This window comes from Temnothorax longispinosus, chromosome 1 (genome assembly GCF_030848805.1).
Source record: "Temnothorax longispinosus isolate EJ_2023e chromosome 1, Tlon_JGU_v1, whole genome shotgun sequence".
Taxonomy (NCBI): domain Eukaryota; kingdom Metazoa; phylum Arthropoda; class Insecta; order Hymenoptera; family Formicidae; genus Temnothorax; species Temnothorax longispinosus.
The window spans coordinates 620,239-643,286 of NC_092358.1; the positions used below are offsets into that span (position 1 = coordinate 620,239).

Consider the following 23,048-nt stretch of genomic DNA (forward strand, 5'->3'; position numbering starts at 1 on the left):
CAATTAAAAAAATATCGGGCCTCTCCGGGATTTGAACCCGGGACCTCCTGCACCCAAAGCAGGAATCATACCCCTAGACCAAGAGGCCTGATGACCGTTTCGTTTCAAGAAAGGTAGATCTGGCACGTGCTGTTGTAGGAACATAGCGTAATATGATCTGAATCGTATCTAATTGTAAGAAAGTATTCAAGTGTCGATAAACACAAAAGATATTTCATTCCAGACGATAATTTACGGTAAAATATATGCGCGCAATGACACGTATGTGTATATATAATTCGAATTTGGGTCTAAATATCGGCATTGTTGGCAATCATAATGATCTCTCTCCCTCTCGGCTGCTATTATAAATTAGAAACGGTGCATTATAAATCTCGCTCGGCTGGCTCGGCATCGCATCGGGTCGAGCTCCACTCGAGCCGCGTCGAGAGCGAGAGCGGCGCTTTTTCCGGAGGTTCGCGAAAAGCGTAGGTCGCGTATAGCTGCAACAAGTGTTCCCTAATCGATATCACATGCCCTGCCAAACGCAAAACTCTTCCGACGGCGCAACGCGAACAAGGAGCCCTTCGTCTTTTTCTCATCGATGACATCGTCCTCTTACTTTTCTTTAGGAAACCTATATATATCGTGTTTGGGATACATGGCATATATCGTATAGCTAGGTCATATAGAATAGAATATAGAAAATAAATAATAATGATACAACTGAAAAGAGTCGATCCATGTTTGCCGCGTCACCATCGCCGGCCATTCCTCTTTCCTCCGTCCTCTGTCCTCTGTCGATCCCCTTACTCCCCTTGCCGGCCTTGCCCCTATTCTTCTCTAGCTCTGGCGAAATTAAAATTCGTTAACAGAGGATGACTATATATACGCTTCGTTCAGACATCGGCAATCGTCTTTTATCCGTCGCGTCGCGTCGATTCGACGACTTCGACGTGGCGCGATGATTTATTTTTCTCACAGGCTGTTCCTCATCCCTATATATCATTATCGTTGCCGCGTGTCGACGACGATGTTTTTTTTTTCTCTCTCTCTAGCTCTTTCTCCCTAATCTCCATTGTTTTCTCACGTCTTTCTTTCTCTAGCTCGCTTTATCATATTCTACGTTTTGGTTTGGTTGGCTCGGTTGGCCCCCAGGCCCAGTACCCGGCGGCGCGTGGCGCGTCACGACTCACGGCGCGTCGCAATCGATTCACGCCCTGCGCGTCGTCGCCGCCGCCTGTTGTACCTCTTGTACCTCCTCCTCATCATCCTGTCTGCCCTCGCTACTTCGCTACCTCGCTTTTCAGTTCCAGTTTCCAGTCAGTGCCAGTCTGCCAGTCGCTGCGGCGGAACCGGCAGCCCTTTACGGGGAGGACATGGTTCAGAAGCTCGCAGTCTCGCAGCCAGGACCGCCAAGTGGTGATCGTTATTTCTCTCGCGAAGCAGAACAGTGCGGGTGTTTCTCGTGGTGTGACGCGTACGATATGTGTCGCAGGCTGTGAAAAAGGCTACCCGTTGCGTCACGCCCAGGTGAGAAGTGAGAACGGATCTGCATTTTATATATATGCGTTCCATCCTATATGCCTCCCCCCCCCTCTCTCTCTCTCTCTCTCTCCTCTCTCTCTCTCTCTTTTGTATTTAATCTCGTAAATTTGCAGGAAACTTGCTCTTGTGTCTATAGAATTTTTTATTGTATTTAATTTTCTAAGATATACATACTGTACGATTGTGCGTGTGTGTATAGTTAAAGGGACTCTATCAGAATAAGATAAAAATTGATTGGTCGACTTTTCGGTCGCTCTCTGCCTACGTGCTACCATATTTACAATATTTACATTGCGCATTCAATATGCTAAGGGCAAGGGTGAATGAGTTTTTAGAATGGTGAATGGAAAGCGTTCCATTTGCTTTCCGTTGCATATTTTTATTTATCAAAAAAGATCTGCAAATTCAAGAGATTTAAGAGATCATAAAATGATCGCGCATATTATTGAACTGACGTTTTGCTTCCGTAATACTAATACCATGATATATTTGAGAATAATAATCTGAGAGAGAATTAAAATCGGATGATGTAGTCGCACCCAGGTTTCTTAAGAGGATGTTGATTCGTCTCTGCGAAGATATCCAGGGTGAACGTACATCATAGTTATAAGATGTTCTGTGATTAAATGTTCGACTGATTGCGAGACATATAAGCCCAAGTCTAACTAATCGCGGAAGAAAGACGTGGTTCAAAGTAAGCAGATATATCAGCTAGGAACCGATCGAGGTGTCTAGGACGAAAATCTAAAGATGAAAATAGTCAGCGACATAAATTATTGGCAATTTCTACCTTTAATGATTTTTCTATTTTCCTTCGTCTTCTTTTTCCTTTTCTTTTCTTTTTCTTGTAAAACTAAAAGTAACTCAAGTTCGTACCACTTCTAATTGTAATCGAGTCATTGAAAGTAGTGAATTATGCTGTGTGCGTGTGTTAGTTCTTGCTGGATTTACATTCGTCAATCGAGTGCGGGCACTGTACTCTAGGGCGATGCACTCATTGTCAGGAAGGTATATTTATACTAGCTCTAGAAACTGTTGCTAATAGAAACTAGTCCAAGTGTATTTTCGTATTAAATAATCAATTCGCGAAATAGAACCTTATACGTTACGACGCAATATTTATCACGGAAGCAATGGCAATAACTTGTTAATCTAAAGTTGAAAACTGTAACACAAAACTACTAAAAGAAAGAAATTAACTCATTGCTCACTGCGCAAAACAACGTATTATAAATGATAATGCAAATGATGGAACCGCGCGTTATGCGTTTTGTGCGTTCTGCGTTATGCGTTATGCGTTGTGTAGGGTAAGCATATTATTTACACGTTAAAATCGCTAAGATTTGCGTTTGCATTATTTTTCTACGAATACGCGAGAAGCGTAGGGTAATCCGATCCGATCCGAAGGCTAAATAGGGTAAATAGAAATTATAGACACGCGAAAGTGGGTAGTGTGACATAAAGCGAATTCACAATTGTAGGAACATCTATGGGCCGTAAACGGTGGTGGCAAGGAGGCTTGGTGGAGCTGCTGGTGCTCTGTATCCTCCATTACACCGTCATTCTGGCCATCGCTGACGGCGATGTCGGTGAGTACGATTGAATATTATTATCCTGCGAGTGCGAAAATAATGGCGTTTATGTTTCTGATTGTGCGAGAATATATACTCAATTCTCGACGCGAATACTTAATAATTAGTCAAGTTGCGCGATAATTAATTACTCTTTATGCGACGCGAATATATTACAAGATACAGAAGGAATGAGAAATATATTATTATTGTGTTATAAAGATGTGTCTTTCGATCAATAACGAGCGGTCTGTTTCTTTTTATAAAATATGTAAATCGCTCCGTTTCTATTTAAAAAAGTTATAATTTGCAATTGACAAACATTTTAATTTCAAGCTGGTTAATAGTTGCCGGCGGTTGCCGGCTATATACTTCCTAATAAATCTCTTTTCAAGATTGTGAAAATGCTTCGCCTCTCTTTGCAATTAATAAACGGATGAACTTTAAAGTCTCTCCTTAGAGTCGATAAGCGTGATTTTAAAAAAGACAGGAAATATATAACGTTTCACACGTTGAAAGCGTTCCACTCGATATGTTACATGAAGCAGTAAATGCGACAATATGAAACAAAGGATGAGGAATATATTACGGAGTAGATGTAACAGCACGCTGAGAAAATGTGATATAAATCTACGAATCAAAGCTAATGAAATAACTTTCAACTCTGCTACTATTTTAAATGATACAATATAACTGCTTAATATATCAAAGTAAATTTAGTAACAAAATTTGATGATTTTTTATCTGCTTTTTGAAATAAAATAATAAATCTCTTCAAATTTTCAAGTTTCTTTAAATATCTATACTCTGTCGCTTGAGATTTTCAAACTTTCTAAATCTAAAATAAATTAAAAATGAATTTTCGATTTTAAAATATATTTTTTATGTAGCTTTGATCAATAACTTAAAATAAATTAATATTTAGAATATTTTTCAAATATAAGAAAATTTACTTAATTTTTATTATTCAATCTTTACTCAATCGATATTTTCGACGATGCTTGAGACGATATTGACATTGAAGTATTAACATCGATCGCATGATACGCCCCAATGTGGTTGACGCCCTATTAACTTAACGCGTGACATTATACTTCTGTAAGTATCATGCTGTTTCGCCACATTTATAAAAAGTGCACTTATTGATTAAGAGTACGTCGGAAGAAATATAAGAAGAAGCGAGTAAAGTAGCGCTCTACTAGTAGCCACGAAAAAGATATTCATTTATATTTATTTACGCTTATTCATTTACATTCATTTTTAAGAATAGTCCTATGTCCTATGATGAATGCGGAAAATATACGTATAAAAGTGTTACTATATGTATAAATAATAAATAATAAAAGAAAATTTTAATTAATTAAGTGATGTGGATAATGGAACGGATTCGGTTATATCAAAGTTTTAGTCAACTAATCTTAGTTTTTTTGTATATGTGTGGTGTGCATAAAAAAGCTCGAACAAACATTTCTAACTCGTAATATCCACCAGCTGTTGACGTCAACGGTGAGCTTTCGCGATACTATTATTCCCAGCGCACTTTTAGAAGAAGCCGAGATTAAGGTCGTCGATCTTCATTGATTTCCCCGTTATCGTTCTTAGGATACTCCTCAGCGTGCGTGGCTTATATAAATTCACTCGCCGCTTTCGTAATCCATTACAAAGCCTATATAAAGTTTTCCATGAGCTTGGAAGGATTATTGAGAAACTTTACATTATAAAAATGTGCACCGTGTCAATAGTATCGTTACCGTTTCTTTTAATTGCGGTAACGATATAACGTATTAATGAAGTAACTGAGAGAAAAATAATATTGTTTTATTACGAAATATTGATAACTGTAAAGTGTGAAGAATTTTAAATAATTGTAGGGAAAATTTTGTCAAACCCGAAATCGATTCCAAATTGAGATAAATGAACTCTAAAAACTAGCAAGAGAAAAATACAAATTAATACCAATCACATATGCGATAATGCGAGAATAAATTGTTAAAGGTATAAAAGAATTTCTATTTAGCTTTTTTGGAATATTTTGATTCTTTTATGTAAATTCTTTTTAGTCTACTAAATAGATTCTGGCAAAACAACTAAATTAATATGCTAGAGATAATCTAACATTAAATAGAGTTCGACAAATAAACTGAATTAATATGCTAAAGGAAAATCTCAGACGTGATAACATTAAATAAAAAATTTATATACATACGCATACATACATATATATCAAAAAGCTCTTTTTCCAGTTTCTTAATTTTCCAATAATTTCCAAAATCTCTGTCTCACAATCTTAAATTTTTAGTTAATAAAATCCGATCTGTAAATAACAGCTAGTACATATTAGATTAAGAATGTAACAAAGATAATTATGCGAATTGTCGTCATCATTGACGCTCTTTAAATTCGGCAATATTTTATCGTTACATACGCGCGCTCACGCACGTATACAGAGAGAGAAAGAGAGAGAGAGAGAGAGATAGAGCGAGAGAATAGGAGAGAAAAGAAGGGAGGTGTTCGATTTTCGCCCACGACAGCAACTCGACAGTTATCGAACCGTTCATCCCACGCAGCCACCGCCTTCGTGGGCTTCGAGATCTCTCTATCGTGTACGCGCGTAATGCCGCTACACTCGATCTCTCAGATCTATCGCGTAACCCTTCGCTTATCTTTTATCTATTTTGTGCTCCTTCCTCTCCCCCTTTCACTCCGTTTTGTTCACTTTGCGACACCAGGCAATTCTTTCGTCGCTATTACCAAAGTGCATATGTCCATCGCACAAGTGCATTTCAATATGCATTGATTCTGCCTTTTAATTATCTCTTCGACCGAGAACCCTGTCGACCATCTCCATATATATATTTGATCTTGGCATTTTTCCGAAGATACTTTTTTTGCATTCATTCATTAAAAAAAATATATATATATTATATTATGCGAATATTATATATTTAATATTTGATATGTAATAGATATAATGTGTGAAATGATGATCTTTACACTTATATATAATACTAGATATTTATGTGGGTTGTAATTATTTCAATTACAGTTAATCTTACTTATGATTTGTGAAAAACAGGTGGTCTTTCCGCAGCAAATACTGTATGATAAATAAGTACTATATGATATTATAGTAAATTGAATTGTACAATTCAAATATGTATTCTTGCAAACGGTTATGAAAAAATTATAGATTTTTTCTGCAAGTCACTAAACGTTTCAAATATTGTTTAACTCTTACTCTATTCTAACACATTTCGCTTCTGCATATATATATATATATATATATATATATATATATAGATATGCTTATGCATTATGTCTCATTTTATTCCATTCTTTAATCGTTTAGGTTTTTATGCTTTATATTCAAGAAATTTATTTCCTCCTATCAATAATTACCTAAATAAATATATGAATAATATTTTTATTCTTTTTCCAGTATTTCTAGTATTTCAGTATTACCTTCTTTCTTCTTATTCCAGATATACTTTCAAATGCTTTATTTAAAGTTTTCTACAGAAAGTATCCCCCGTAAGCTAGCATAATAGACATATCAAGAAGACGAGTGCTTAAATGTATACCTACTCCATATTTTTGTGTAATTATAATCATATTAAATCGCACGACCATGCACAATCATCTCGCCTTTTAATCGCTTTCGCATTTTGTCCGACGTCAAGCCAATATAATCAATCACATTCCCATTCTCACAAGGAATTCGATAGTAAATCACGTAATAAGAATATAATAATATCTACAAGACAAATAATTTAGTTTTGAAGGGAATGGAATAATTCAATACATGAATTCACAAGAATAACAATCGGAATTGACTGTGATTGAGAAGTTATTAAATATTGTAAAGAACTGATTAAAACTCGTAACAAAAGCTCCGACTTTCGAGTCTCTTCCTTTTTTTCTTTCAAAGTTATCTTATAAGGAATGTTAAGTTATTATATTTATATAAGTTTTTAGGAAAACGCGCATGATGAATAGAGATGAATAGGGATGCAAATACATGCGCTTTATTTTGTACAGTGATGATACGAATATATGTATAAGTCACTCATCCGTTCAGAATTATCCGTGATGTTAAACGCAAAGCTATTTCAGGCAATTTGTGTTGCAATTAAATTTAGTCTGTCTCAGACATTTTCAGCGCGCCGCGGAATATTTATTCCGTGTTTTACAAGCCGCAATATGACGCGCGGCAAGTCGGTTGATTGTTTCACAAGCAAACACCTTCGTTGCACACCTGTGTCAAAATATTTACGCAATCCAGTAGAATAACATGCTTGAATCTGCATTTGACGCGAATACTTGGAATTGTATGTATGTCTGTACATACGACAAAGCTAATTAATTATTACAGTTTGGAAGCACACACGCACACATACACACATCCTCGATATCTAATTCAATATCTCTCTCATATACATATAAAGAGTTTCTCTTAGCTCTTGGCATAATTGTTCTGTTTTCAGGATGTCTATTCAGCGAGGATATATGCGATCCCCAGACGGAAAAGTGTTTTGACGGTAATAATTTTGCATAATCTACTTTAATTAATAGTTCTTGATCCTCTTTCATCTTGCATACGTAACGAGAAACTAGAGGCAAATAAAATATTAAAAGTAGCTTTTCGCATTATTACGTTTAATCGACGTTAATTAGTTGTATTAATTAATAACAAAGCTGCGCAATGCATTATTAGCAGAATTCAATAGTAACTTTTTATACTTGTACATACATCTGTATCATTAACATCATTTTTCAGATCTGGCATTCGGGAAATGTATACCTCGGTACATGAATTTAGAGAGTGACGATTTATATCGGTAAGTTAATGATAATAAAAATCGTATCCTTAAAACTGAGATATATATTTATGGCATCCATGAATTATTCGCGCTGAAATGTCTACATCTCAAATGTCAACTGTTGTGAGATATATATGTATATATGAACCAAGCGGAATTGAATCCTCTTTCCGATCAGTTTATTTTATCGCCGGGTCGTCAAACAGTCCCGCTACTTTATCGTCTTTATCGCCTTATTTGTTATCGTACACCTACGTAACATTTTAGCGCGATCGACACATAAAGTGTGGCATAATCAATGCGCGTTATTGCGGTATAATACAAGTCTATTCTCTATATCGCGTAGATATAATCTTGATATCGGCGAATTGGAGCTGCTACAATCGGTGAGACTGCAATTGATGAGACTGGAATCCGACGGATACAAGTGGAAACATCCCTTTACACAATGTATTGTGCAAACCTTGTTGCATAATCTCCGATACGGGTACATCGCTTTGTTAGAACTTGTAGTTATAAGTCATAACAAACTGAAATTTACCAATGGAGATTTGTATATAAACCAATACAACAATTTTTCACAATTTTAACGTAATATAGACTTTAGAGACGTCTTCTTTTCTCTTTTTCTCATCATGTAAAGTTTTTGCACAGTCAGTAAAAGAGATTGTGGTGTGCGCTTACCAATAAATCATTTCTTCAAATCAAATTCTTAAAGAAAGAACGATCAAAAAAGGATTTTAAGTATATATTATAGAAATAGAATAGACATTTTTATGCCGATAAATACTATTGTCCCATGGTAGGATAAAGGTGGCACTATCCTTTGTATCTGATATGATAAAATTAACGGAGAATAGTTTATAAATTCGCAAAATTTCGGAAAATTATATATGTATGCATCAGCCAATATTGAGTATTTCATAAAACGGAACTTGGAAACATTTTTCAGACAAAACAATTTTCGTGATTTTCATCTCTGCGAGTATTTGAAGAAACCACGTTTCGATGAACAAGGTGGACTTATTGACGAGGTTGGTATAAATTGTAATTTAACGAATATCGAGAGATTTTTTCCTGGTAACGTCATCGTTTGCAATTATTTGTTGAAAATACGGAACTGTTGCAATATTACTCCATAGTAATGAACCATTATCGATTTTTTTTCAGATAGTTCCAGCGGTCGCCATACTAAGGATATCTACGGATAATGAAAATCCTGAGAGTAATTTGGCCGATGTTCTATATCGTCCCACAGACATCGAAGACAAGTAGGTCTCGCTTATCTCGCTTAAAAAGAGATCGATAAAAAATGACACAAGTACATTCAAAGTTTATGCATTAACGTAAGTTATAACTAACATTACAATTAAATCCGGATTTTTGGTTTTATAAAAAGAGTTTTAAGTAATCATTTCATTAATTTTATATTTTACTTTACTATTTGAAAATACAACCAAAAACTTAAATAAAAAATTATTGCATATATTGCTGAAAATCAACTTATATGTGTATTAAAATGCAATAAAAATAGAATAAAGAAGCTGGAGAACATACTTATCAAATATATCAAACAAGAAACATAATATTAATCAAAAAATACGATTTAATATTTCTTTATTTAATTCTTTTAAACTTTTTAAACATATTGATTTTCTATGACGAACAATCATTATTGCCGTACAATCAGAAACTTATGAAATTTGTTTACAGATCTGAATACACGAAATGGCGTAGTGTCGAGAGTGATCGGACTTCGGTCAACGATGAGAAATACGACAACGTGTACGGAAAATCACTGAACGATGTGCGCGAACAATTTTATCCGCCCAGAACACGTCGGTTCAGCTTCATCGACGATTATAAAAATGATGTTACCGAGTCACTCGAGGATACTTTGAGAGACGAGGCACTGTCATCCGAGGATGACTATGAGAATACTTATGACACACAACTTTTATCCGCCGACGATCTTGAATTCTTACAGAACGAAAAGTCGCCAGATTACACATTGTTGAAGCCCTCCTCCAACGACGAGACAAATGAGAGGGAATACGAGAGAGTGTTCTCTAGGAAGTATAAGCATCGAAAGAAACCACTGCATCTCAAGTTTTCCGATGCCGATGCGAAAAGAACGGCGATCAGACGCGACGAGGATCTCGATGTTGAGAATAGCGAAATTGATGAAGAGAACTCGGCAGAGATCGAGAGACCTGACGGGGATATTTCTTCGAAAATACGCGGGATGTATACCGAGGGAGGCATTGTGCGACCTACGAAATATAAAATTACATCCGATGCGAGTGGTAAGTTTACACTTGAATAGATTGCTTAAATATATCTTAAATTGAAATGCATCTGACGCAGGAACTGTGCACGATGAGATGTATGACGATGATTTGGACGCGCTTTTATGGAGACGAGAGTTGGCTGGTTTTAAGCGCAGGGAACGCTTAGACGTTAAAAAGCCTGGACCGCCGTTTTCGACGAATAATTACGCATTCAAAACTCAATCTCCGGCTGGTAAGTAAAGCATACGTTTCTAACTAGATCTGCGTTTGATTTATAATTTACGACCAGTTTTCCTATCATTTCGAAATGATTCTCATTAATATCTCAAAGATGCAATTCACAAAACTGTCACTTTGTTTCATTTCGATTTATAGTGTTTACGTTTTTGCAGCTATCCTTGACAAAGAGTATTCCGAGACGGATAATCAGGACGTAAGTATAATCGAGCTCATATTTTGCCTATTACGACTATACCTAGATGGTAGACATTACAACAACGTCGTATTATAGAATAACGAAGTATATGCACCATTGACTAAGAAGGAATTACCCGGTGATACATACAAAACGAGCGATGATCGGTCAGAAACTTATAAAAATGTCGATTTAGATTACGTCTATATCGTGTTTGAGCAGGAGTTTCATACATGGGTTGAAGGAGAACACGTGGTTACTAAGGTAGGATAAAATAGAACAATAATTCGAAATATTCAAAGAAGACATTAGTTCTAAGTAGCATTTTGAATAAACTTTTAAATGTAAACTTTCAGGTTGAAGAACTCCTGGGATTGCCTACTGGAACATTAAAAGATATACGAGTGGGCCGCGCAGAAGTAACGTTTAAAGTTGTTCAAAATGACAAAAATTACAATGCGACTGACGTTGCTAACAGTATCGGTATAATAATTTACAAATCGTACTTTTTTTATATGAATATGAGCTCTAATAAAAATATAAATATTACATAAGATGCGAGATAAAAAATTTCGTTTGGAAAAATAAAATATCTTTTATTTTAGATAATATACGTGGTAAATTACAAAATGAGCTAGGAATTGAAGTTATTCGGGCGGGTATAGGTAATAAGGTACTATAATAAATATATATATCTTATATCACTAAATGAACAGATTAAGGCTGCGGTCCACTTGACGGTACAAATGCTTCGAAGCATTCCTCTTCTCTTTTCTTTCAATGAAGAAAGAAGGAGAAGAAGAACGCTCCAAAGCATTTGTAGCGTCAAGTGGACCGCAGCCTAAGTAATTGTCAAATAAACATAATATTACCTTAATGTTATCTACCAATGTTGTCAATAAAAGTGCATGTTTTTACAGGTTAAATTACCAGCTACTCTGGAAGTAGCCAGAGAAAGCGAGATGAGTTCTAGTTTTTTCGGTGCATTGGTAGCTGCTGGAGTTGCGGCTGCGATCGCAGCCGCAGTAGTCACGCTGATAATTGCGCGTCGCCACGCCAAATGTCGAGCAAAGCTTGCCGGGCTGGCCACTCCGGATCCAGAAGCATCCAAGGATTATCAGGATTTATGCAGAGCGAGAATGCAGGCGAAACAGCCGAGCGAAAAGTTAGAGTCGCCGCGTATCACCAGCTTGTCGCGCGAAAACGAATCCAGTAATCTGCCTTCCAATCGCTCCAGCACATCCTCCTGGGGCGAGGAACCTACTCTCTCCAACATGGACATATCGACCGGTCATATGGTTCTCGTAAGCACAATATAAAAAGGGAGAAAAAGAGAATAAAAAACCATTTTGAATTAAAAAAAAATTTTTTAATATATGTCTCGGAATTTTCGTTGCACTTGATCAATTTGACGAGGCGCTGTAGTGCTACTTCTCATTCCGTATCATACTCATATTTGCAGAGTTATATGGAGGATCACCTGAAAAACAAGGATCGTCTGGATCAAGAATGGGCGGCATTATGTGCTTATGAAGCCGAACCATCGTCTACGGAGATCGCAGAGAGCGAATCGAACATCAAACAGAATCGTCCCAGCGCGGCACTTCCCTACGATCACTCTCGAGTAGTTCTGAACGATCTTGCAAACGCCAATAATTCCGACTACATAAATGCTTCCACGATCGTAAGTCCCTTAATGATATATATATATATATATATACACATCTTGTTTCATCATTCCTTTAATGAATTCTCCTGAAGCCTGAACATTCTTTTTCAAAACTAGATATGTTTTATAATCATATAAATGATTATGATATTGTATATTTTATATCTAGTCGTATCCAAAATAATTCGCAGAACACCGGTGAATAATAAGAAGATTGTCGCTCTCTCTTTCATGCGCATTGTGATCCTGATCTCATAAGGATATGTATTGTATATTACATGTCGGGACTAGTGCCATAAAATATTAGAATATTGTATTAAGTGCATAATGTTGTGTAAACAAACTAGGATTCAGGAGGATATCATGCTTCAATACGCGAGAAATTCAATATACATGATATAAGAAATAGAAAATTTTCTGATTATTCCATGCAATAGTTGCAAGGTAACTTGTGTAAAAAATAAAATAAATATTTTCGTTTTCACGATAACGTTGCTGAAATACGTACGACATTCGGTTTTCCGGCTGCCACACCGCAATGTATACATATAGAAGTCGGTAAGTTTCATAGTTGACCGGCATGTCAAGTTGATCGTTTAAAAATCACAAAATCGTTTCTCGGCGCAATTTGTAAGGCTGACGCTTGCGGTAGATATCTCTCTTTTTTAATGCATCGTAATCGTAACATAAGCGGACGAACTGGCATGTTTATCGAGCAAGAGCTTTATATTTTTTAACTGCACAATTGACAACGTGTCAATCACCGAATTATGTTTAATCCATATATCCGCGTCATAAATGAGAAAAATTCCGAAGGAAAAAGCGAAACTATAGCGATAACAGGAATTTAATGGAATCCATTGTTCGACACACGATTGAAAATTCCCAGGGTTTAAAGTGATCCCGTTTTAAATTAATAGAAAAAAAAATAAGACATGTTTTTTTTTTTTACAGGAATTAAATATGATCTGAATCGATTAAGTTGATCGAAATTTTCCTCTTTTTTCTCTTTCTTTTTCTTAAATAAGAGCCACGAAGGAAACAACAAACGACTTTTTTCGTTTAATCTTATTTATTATTTACAATGAGGGAGCGTTTATCGAATGTTCATCGAAGCCGTAGCCGTAATATCGTTTGTTCATTGCAGACGGATCACGACCCTCGGAATCCGGCTTACATAGCTACGCAAGGGCCATTACCGCAGACCACGGCTGATTTCTGGCAGTTGGTTTGGGAACAAGGCAGCGTGGTGATTGTAATGCTGACACGACTTACCGAGGAAGGCCGTGCCATGTGCCATCGTTACTGGCCCGAGGAAGGATCGGAGCTCTATCATATCTACGAGGTACATCTGGTGTCGGAACACTTTTGGTGTGACGATTACCTAGTGCGCTCCTTCTATCTGAAAAATCTGCGCACTTGTGAGACTCGTACTGTCACGCAATTCCACTTCCTCTCCTGGCCGGAGAACAGCGTCCCGTATTCCACAAAGGCTCTGCTCGAGTTCCGTAGGTTCGTGCCGATTTAACTATTTACTAGTATTTCATAAAGACACGCACACATAAAGTGCGTCACTTTTATCGTTACAATATACGTAATTCATTACGTATATTCTATATATAGTATTCTCTCTATATTATTATACATAAATTGTTATATTTATATACTATCAACAGATTGTTATCTATACGATAGCGTTCAAAAGATTTAATTGAGAATACTACGTTTTGCATATAGTTATTTATATATTATTAAGAGTCCAAGATAAGAATTATACGTATTATATATATCTTACATTGAACATTGTCCAAAAATAACTTTTCAAGTTATTTCGATTTTGTCTCTTTCTAGGAAAGTTAATAAATCGTATCGTGGTAGGTCATGTCCGATAGTCGTGCACTGCAGGTAAGTATATATTTTTATATTATCCAATATAGGTGTATCGGTGTATTCTCATATTTGATCATCTCACAGCGATGGAGCTGGGCGAACCGGTACTTACTGCTTGATCGACATGGTCCTAAATCGTATGACGAAGGGAGCGAAGGAAATCGATATCGCCGCTACTCTGGAGCATATTAGAGATCAAAGGCCCAATATGGTTGCTACGAAACAACAGTTTGAGTTCGTCCTAATGGCAGTGGCGGAAGAGGTACATGCGATTCTCAAGGCTTTACCCGTATCAAGTGAGAAATCTGTTACGGCTACCGGTTCTTCGCCACCCACGAAAACGGAGCAGTAAAGCTGAAGCTGCGACGCAAATTTAATCCTAAACGGTATAAAACAGGCACCTGATAAAAACACCTTTTTAATTCTAATAGATTTAAGAAAGAATTATTTCTTCATGTTTGTTTACAAGTTTTACGAAAAAATTAAGAAAATTTAATTATTTTCTTAAGCGATTTTTGAAACTCTGTTCTTCATGATTTCAGTATCGTTGTTGTGATGTTTGAAAAATCTGATTGTATAATGTGTTTGTCAGCTATTTTATACTCTTCAGGATTAAAATAATCATAATCGAGACGCGAACGAGAGTAAAAGGTATATATTCTATTGATTTCGATGTGTCATGAAAAAGCTAAATACTTTTACTAGCTGTTTACTACGATGTATCCTACTGGAGTAAAGAGTGAATCAATCGGTTATTTCGTTGAAATTTTCTACACGCTCAGTATTTCCCGATTGACGCACCTTCGCGTAATTGGTTTTAGAGAGCACCAATCGTCGCGAGCTTCTTTTTTCGTATTCTGATTCTGATTGTATTTCCCCAAAATGCGAAAAGAAAGATAGTCGATTTAAATTCCTACGATGAAAAATATGTAATCATATATAGTCAGAGAAACGTACTAATTTAAATACAGTTTTAATTTAAGTACAATGTGTAAAGAGAAGGAAAGTAAGCGATGTACTTGTATAGGTATGTTAAGACAGCTTCAAGTATAATGAATTTATGAATTTTAATATATTTTTTATCGCTATGTCGTCAGATGGTACTGTTTTATTACATCGACTAATCGCATAATGTCTCTTTTCGCTCATTCAAACGCGGCCTATTTCAAAGGTCAAGTACCTGTAGACAACAAACAGACAGACGGACACGATTAGGTGTTACTCGAGGCATATGTATCAACAACTGAACGATTATTATACTGTGCGATCGATCGGTGAAACAACGGAACATTTTATACTAGTAGAGTCTAACTAGCACCTCGATTTCTTATCATTAAACGCGGCCGTTTGAGATCGGAGTTTTTATTTGTTTCATATAAAGATTATATTCAGTATTAATCATGGACTGACGATCAGACTGGCTGCGTTTAACACTAATTATGCGTTGTGAATACGGGCCGGGATTTTTATTGTCTGCCGTGGACAAAATATATAGTTTTTTTGTAGATGAAAAAGTCTATGGAATATTTATATATAAAATCACATCTCTGTCGGAAATTGTATCGGATTTTAATACTTTATTAAATTTGTATATATCATACACTGGCTCAATCTAACCATAATTATTTAAATTTATTTATAATGTGAAACACATTTGCGAAAAACGGGACATTCCTGTTATATTGTAAAACATTTTGCAAAAAGACAAAATTATCTTACGTGTACATAATTTGTGTACACTGATTGAATTAAATTAATTCCTACGTGCCCTTCGATTAACGTGCTTTAAAATAGCTTTAAAGGAATGGGTGAATTTTTCGATCTCGAATTCATATTTCGAATTTATTAAATTAAATAATATACAGCGTAAACCAATCAGCTAAGTCAATTGCATGATAACTAAAATACGTATATGACCATTTACAGTTTTGGAACATCTACTTCCTAACTTTATTTCCTTCATAAAAAATTCTTAATATGTTATATTTTTATTTTATAAACGAGTTGAATTATTCGTGAAGTATCACACAAATATGAGATTTTATTATACTACAATATCGGGAATATATTTCAAGTACGCGATTGATCGATCGGACAGCCACAAACCATTATATCAATTCGCAAAAAAAAAGAAGACAAAAACTGCGTATATTTATGCTATGAAATGATCTAGTCAATAGTTAATAAACGTTTTATTTTCCAGTATTGCTATAAGAGAGTTGGTAATGTAACTTGATGTTTTACACTACAGTATTCTGTGTGCGTGCGATCGTTTTGCTGGGAAAAATATAGCTTGATGAACGTGATGTTAAATGATGCAGATTACATACGTAAATGTATAAGCGCTGATAGGAATATTATATTACTATTTTATTACCGTTTGGTGATTAAATTCACATCAAAACTTTTGACAATATAAGTTTACTAGTATTATTTTTTGTGCTAAAAAATGTATTCTATACATATCTGTAACATCTATTTCATTTATCGAGAAATATGAATTTTTAGAAATGAAAATTAAGAAAGGAATGTAACAGCATTTTTTAATTAAATATATTTTTGGAAGCAATGTCAAAATTGACACTAACAAAGGGACAACAAACTCTTGACCCCTCGAATTTTATCAAATTTTTAATATGTTACAGTACACTCCATTCATTAATACAAGGTACAGTAACTCTGTATAATGCGCAATAGTTTATCAAATAATTAATGTTTAAATTTTTCATGTACGAAATTGTTTTAGAATTCTGCAAAATAGAGTTCATTTATGTATTATAAATAAGAAAAATAGAATTATAATGATGTTACAAAGAAGTACATACAAAAAATACAATAAATGACAGTTAATCTTCGGTGTCAAAAACTTTCAATTTGTCCATCATCAATATTATGGTCATAATGAGTACACGTTTTTGAATGGTATCTATCATAAAAACATTTAAAACGTTACTAATTTGCGGCAAGCGTTTTTTATTAATGCAACTTCTTCGCATAAGCATAATTTATCATTAATATAAAAAAAATTAACATTAATATTTTAAAAACTATTGCGCATTGGACAGAGTTTACTGTACTTTGTATTAGGTAAATAGAGTGTACTGTAACATATTAAAAATTTAGCAAAATTCAAAAGTTCAAGGGTTGGTTATTCCCTTATAAGTGAAATTGGTGATAGATTTAAGAATTAATGTTTCACGAGCCTATATAATTAATTGTTTCACAGCCTTGCGTGATGAAAATATTATTTTAGAGGGGATTTTGAAAAGCAGGAACACTAATGTACCTTGAAACTGTGTCAAACTTTGCTTGATCACTGCAACTGAGTTTGATTAGCCTTCTTTAGCACCGACTGACTCACAAAATAAATTCTATATTTTTATGTAAAGGGATGACTATATATATATATATATATATATATATATATATATATATATAAATGATATAATTATATATAAATCTATACTATGTTACCCAATATATATAATACTATATATATATATGTTGTAAAATAATAAATCGATCTATGTTCAAGCCATGAACACGCTTATATTTTCTTCCATTCATATTTTAACATATACATTATATTTAATTGCAAACATTTTAAACGTTTAATACTTATTTTTATCCTAACATCTTTATTTAGAGAAATGGAACACTGTTATATTTATCAACTAATAATACTTAAAATATGTGATTATTGCGCGCAAATATGAAGTATAGATGAAATTCTATTTTGAAATCCAATTTTTTTTTTACTCGAATGATACTTGAGCAGAATGAAAATTATCGTAACGGACAGAATCAATTTAGAATGAGAAAGTACCAAAGTATTGTAACACGTTACAATTATATTATACGATTAATAATTGAGTGCCCCTTCCTTTCGAGAGCGTTCGAATTCCACCGAAATGATCCTCAATCTGAGCTTCTTCACCCGTCAGATTCAAAGACGCGTCAAAATACAAAATCTTACCGTCCTTCCCGCCTCCCGTAATAATGTTGCCATTTTTTAGAACATATATAGAAAAAATCGATCCTTCGTGGAGATTCCTCACTAGCCTTGAAATTGTGTTAGTACCTCGAGCCCAAACGATGATGTTGCCGTTGCTGTCGCCGGTGAGGACGTCGCCGTTTTGATTGAAGGCAAGACGGGTGACGTACCTGGGCTTATCTCTGCTCTCGAAGATGCCCATACGTTTATACAACATGCCGCCGTTGTCCAGGGACCAAAAGGACACGTGTCCTTTTCCGCAGGAGACGATCTGGTTACGTTCCAGCGGATGCCACTCGGTGCAAACTACCGAGTCGACAGAGCATTTCGTTTCGGTCACTTTGGTGCCACGATCGCTCTTCTGCCAGTCCCAGATCGATATATTGTGATCAGAGGTCTCGTCGATGGGGCACAAATAATTTCCGTCGTCGGCCTTGGAAAATGACAGGCAGCAAATCGATCCGTCGAATACGCCATTGCCGATCACGCTGAGAGTCGTCAGGCTCACGGAGTTCCATATTCTTATGTGTAGCAATAGCATCCCGGCGATCTGTCCCGCACACTTGTCCTGTAGCGACAACCAATTTGTTAGGATGAATCGCTATGCATTTGACATCGTCCGTGTATGACCTAGGTAATGTCTCTGACTGTCTCCATGTTGTACAGAACAACGACTGCCGCGACGAAATATACGATCTCGCCGGTCGACAGCAGGTGTAAATTACTGCGGCAATCGCGGCCGCGGTAACCGTAAACCCAGTCGAGCTTCAATTTGCTCTGCGGCGGCGTGCTAACTTTGTGAAGGTCGTAGGACTCCATAATATCTCTATAGTGTCGCATTGAAGCCTTGAGAATCAGATCCAAATGATGGAATATTTTAACCTTTAATTTTGTCGATAAGTAGAAGACAATGTCTCGGGAAACTCCGGATTCCAAAAACCTTTAAAAAGATTATATTTTATTATATAACATAAAAAAACAATGATAAAAATAAAATATCATACATACCTTCTGGTGTATTTGGTCGCTCGTATTTATATCGATGTCGCGAGCATTGATTCCTCCGTTTTTCTAATTCTTCTTTCGGTAGTGACAAACTCTTATAATACTGAAAAAAAATATTTTGAATTACTTTTTAATGGAAAAAATATAATATTCTATACACATATTTCATGTAACTATTTTATGTAACTATTAATATTGTATATTACTTCTCTGCATTCCCAGCAATCCCAGCCATTTAATTTCGCTCTGTCAGCTTTACGTCGCATGTTAAGCTCCTCTGAAACGTCTGCCTTTCTTTTTGACAATCTGTAAACAATATTTTCATTAAATATATATTATATAAAAGTAACTTACATTACTACAATTATTAAGCGATATTTACATCTTTTTTTCAGGTGGTTTGTTTTCTGTGTCATTCAAATTGAAATTATCCATGTCATTTTGATTTGCAGTTTGTTCTGCAGGCAGATAAAAAGTTTCGTCTTCACAGGCAAAATCATTTTGAGCTTCAATAGATTTTTTAATTTGTATATCAGTCTTGTTACGCATCCTTATTGAAGAAAGATAACTTGTGTTAACTTTATCTTTCAACGTATTAACTGCAGTATTCATCAAGGATTCATCATCTTCCAGTTGCGTACAAGTACGTTTAGGCGAAGGACGTAAACCGAAATCTATATCTATTATCTCTGGACTAGCACTAGGACCAGGACATTTATTTTTACTTGGAGAATTTTTTTTCATATGTTTTATAGGAATTTTTCTCTTGAGTTTTAAACATCGTCTGACTTTGGATGTAACATTTCTTTGCGTAGGACTGACTTCTATTACATCTTCGGAATTTTCACTAGTGTTGTTTATAGCACCGATTTCAATAACTGTTGCATTTGTAGTAGCATGTGTTGTAGAAACATCTTGGATAAACTCATGTTCCACATTACGCGGTATATCAGCTGCCTTACGTTTGTCTACAGTTGAGGATATCTTTTCAGTACTCTTGACTGGATGAAATGCAAGTCGAGATTGTTTTAACCTTTTTCCATTTGGCAAAAATGTGGTTTCCACATGGTGTGCTGTACTAATTTCTAATTTGTTGTAATTATGCTTTGAAGAAACGTTTTCAATGCTACGATGTGTCTTATTCATATCTGAGGTTGAGTCGTATACCGCTTTAGGTGAACGCACAAATTTCTTCGCAAAATTGTTACCCGCAGTCCTTAGAAATGTTCTGGAGAATACTGGACTTACTGGCGGATTGTTTTCGTCGGTATTTTTGTGAGATTCACTTACATCTGACGAACCAGTTCCCGCATCGTAATTAAAATGAATAAGATCTGAATTTACCGTATCTAATTCCAGTAATGGGACACTGCTGCTAGTGCTACTTTCTTGCACATTGGCGTTATTCAAATGTTCGGATATTGCTTCATCCATTGTTTCCACACAAGGTGTCTTAACCGTCATTTGAGATGAAGAATGCCTATGAAATCATATACATATTCATTATTGATAGAATATGTTTAGAATTTATGTCGTTAAATTGTGGTTAGGTTAAAATAAGTTTAGTTTTAACTTATAATCTGAATTATAAAAATACGCATCACATAAATATAAGTACATAATGTTTGTAAACTTACCCATTACACTGTCCACATTTTTCCTGCAATTTTATGTAATCTTCCCATAAATCTGTGAAACAAAAAATTGTATCGATTGTATAAATCACTTATATCAGCTATGTATTGAATATTTAAACGCAATTAAAATGTTTTAAAGTTTCTCTAAAGTACATAGAAAATAACCATTTAAATATCTTAATAGTAGCGTTTTATGGCTTAATTTAGACAATTGTCCTTAACAGACGTCATAATGCACATGTTTATAAATAAATGGCATACGTTTATAAATTTTGATGCGCTTGCTAATGCTTATAATTCCTCTGTTAGTTCTAATACACTTGACCAACGGACGGTCACTCAAATATTTATTAGCAGAATTTGTTACAAGAACCTAAAGTCCGTATCAGACTTCCGATTCGAATAATATTATAAACTTCAATCTAATAAATCTAAACGCGAGTGTCGCGAGTCGCGAGTTGCCTGAGCTAAGTCAGTCGACACGTGCGTCGGCAGTCGACAGGTGCGCACGTGCCGCACGTGCGTCGGCAGCGTCGGCAGTCGAATCAGGGGACGGGGCCTTTGTTTTTGTCCTTTGCAGTCGGTACTGTCGGTAGTCTACTAGTCTGATACGGGCTTAATTCAAATGATTGACTGCAGATAGCAGCACGAATCAAATATTTTGGCGCCTTTCACGCTTAGTTTCTTCTGTTATTTCTAGAGGGCAGAAGTTTCTATATATAAAAGTTTTCCAAAGTATATAAAGATTTTATAACTTGAAATTTTATATATAAATTCTACAATTTCAAAAGTACCCAAGTTCATATAAAACGTAGAGACTAAATGTAGAAATTAAATACTATAATTGTTATTTTAAAAATATTTTAGCACTCCTATAATATTTAACAGAAAAAAATGTTGGATATAGAGAGTTGATTCAGTAATTATATAATATATACCTACTTTGATAATGTTCAAATGCTTTTTGCAAGATTCCAACGTAGCTCTCCATTGCTTTCCTCGCAGTTTCATTGTGCGTTAGAGTCGTTAGACAATTAAACTGCGGAATGAGTGACATTGTCGTTAATGGAGTACGCTTATTGTGTCGTTTCGGAGCAACACGTGTGTCGTATATAGCTGTCGTCCTGTTTCTTCGTCGAATGTCTGCTTAAATCTCGAAATACCGTAAGTGCATTAACACTGCTTATCTTGACGCGAACACGGTTTCTCTTCACTTCAGTCAGCTATACGAGCTTTAATATTTACTTGTATGTATCGACGCGTTTCGACACATTCCCGGACCGCCATAACAGTTCACCCGTACATTGCCATATGTCGTATGTATGTACATACTATACTATATACATAGATGACTGACCAGACTGACTGGTGATGACACACCAAAGCTCAGGACCGTCTGTTCGTGGTCGTGGGCACGATAAGAATCATATACAATCACAGACATGATTTTTAAATTTTACAAAGAGAAAAATAAAAATACGTTTAACAGCCAAAAAAGAGGTTATCTATATAGCTCTGATCAATTAGAAAATAAAAATATAAAGCGTAGTAAAGTGCACAAATACATACATAGATATATGTTTCAATTGAAGAGAGATTCTTCCGTCGACATGTCTTTATTATATATTCTTAGCATATATGTACATTGTACACTGTAAATAGTTCGTAATAAATAAGCATTAGTATCTTATATAAAAAACCTTAAACAATAAATAAATATTCACATTTTTAGCATTACTGTTGTTACACAAGTTTATCAACGTTCCCCTCATGGCATCGTCTAATATCTCTTGAAAATAAAATTCTTTCGTGAGATTAAAATAGAACGCAAACCTTTTTCAAGATCTCGCGTCGAGCATCGTGAACAAGTCTTTCTTTTCTTTCATCAAAATGAAAACAAGCATCGCCATCGGAGTCAAGCTCCTTTTTAAATTCAGCTTCCTACACTCGCAATATGTAATGTATGTATATATATATACACATGTGTATCACAGACCTTTCGTAATGATGCAGGAAAGAAACGTCAGAGAATACTTTTCAGCGTATGACTGCTCGAGAAATAACTTGGAAATAATCATATCAATAGTAATTTAGTGTATATTATGATAACTATAATACCATTGTCATTGGGAGAGAAGTCATATTCTAATTAAGTATCTGCAATGGTCGCATATCGTACAATTATACACTGTGAACGTGCACTTAAAACTAATGGAGTGATGATAATGG

The 23,048-nt window shown here is 35.2% G+C and overlaps 2 protein-coding genes, 1 non-coding gene and 1 pseudogene across 6 annotated transcripts; 1 reads left to right on the forward strand and 3 right to left on the reverse strand.

Moving 5' to 3' along the window:
* Window positions 1-16: 16 nt before the first annotated feature.
* Window positions 17-88, reverse strand: Trnap-ugg (transfer RNA proline (anticodon UGG)). Its single transcript has one exon. It is a non-coding gene; the product is annotated as a tRNA-Pro (tRNA).
* A 1,111-nt stretch (window positions 89-1,199) lies between these two features.
* On the forward strand, window positions 1,200-17,571 carry Ia-2 (tyrosine phosphatase IA-2). Its single transcript, XM_071796960.1, has 18 exons — window positions 1,200-1,512; window positions 3,009-3,116; window positions 7,583-7,636; window positions 7,876-7,936; window positions 8,265-8,405; window positions 8,871-8,952; window positions 9,089-9,189; window positions 9,632-10,224; window positions 10,286-10,441; window positions 10,602-10,642; window positions 10,721-10,888; window positions 10,981-11,107; window positions 11,230-11,297; window positions 11,545-11,928; window positions 12,087-12,308; window positions 13,441-13,805; window positions 14,145-14,198; window positions 14,268-17,571. The coding sequence occupies exons 2-18, from the start codon at window positions 3,017-3,019 to the stop codon at window positions 14,533-14,535; spliced, it is 2,985 nt and encodes a 994-aa protein (XP_071653061.1). The 5' UTR covers window positions 1,200-1,512; window positions 3,009-3,016; the 3' UTR covers window positions 14,536-17,571.
* LOC139814381 (echinoderm microtubule-associated protein-like 2 pseudogene) lies at window positions 17,030-18,996 on the reverse strand (annotated as a pseudogene).
* Window positions 17,579-23,041, reverse strand: LOC139824442 (uncharacterized). 4 transcript variants are annotated; one of them, XM_071796975.1, is made up of 6 exons: window positions 21,762-23,041; window positions 20,820-20,871; window positions 19,565-20,662; window positions 19,389-19,488; window positions 19,186-19,285; window positions 17,579-19,117 (listed from the first exon to the last, which is right to left on the reverse strand). In XM_071796975.1, the coding sequence occupies exons 1-6, from the start codon at window positions 21,874-21,876 to the stop codon at window positions 19,062-19,064; spliced, it is 1,521 nt and encodes a 506-aa protein (XP_071653076.1). In that variant the 5' UTR covers window positions 21,877-23,041; the 3' UTR covers window positions 17,579-19,061. The 4 variants fall into 4 exon arrangements, with proteins under 4 accessions (XP_071653076.1, XP_071653092.1, XP_071653082.1 ...); XM_071796991.1 differs by lacking the exon at window positions 21,762-23,041 and adding an exon at window positions 21,081-21,353; XM_071796981.1 differs by lacking the exon at window positions 21,762-23,041 and adding an exon at window positions 20,985-21,353.
* Between the last annotated feature and the right edge of the window lie 7 nt (window positions 23,042-23,048).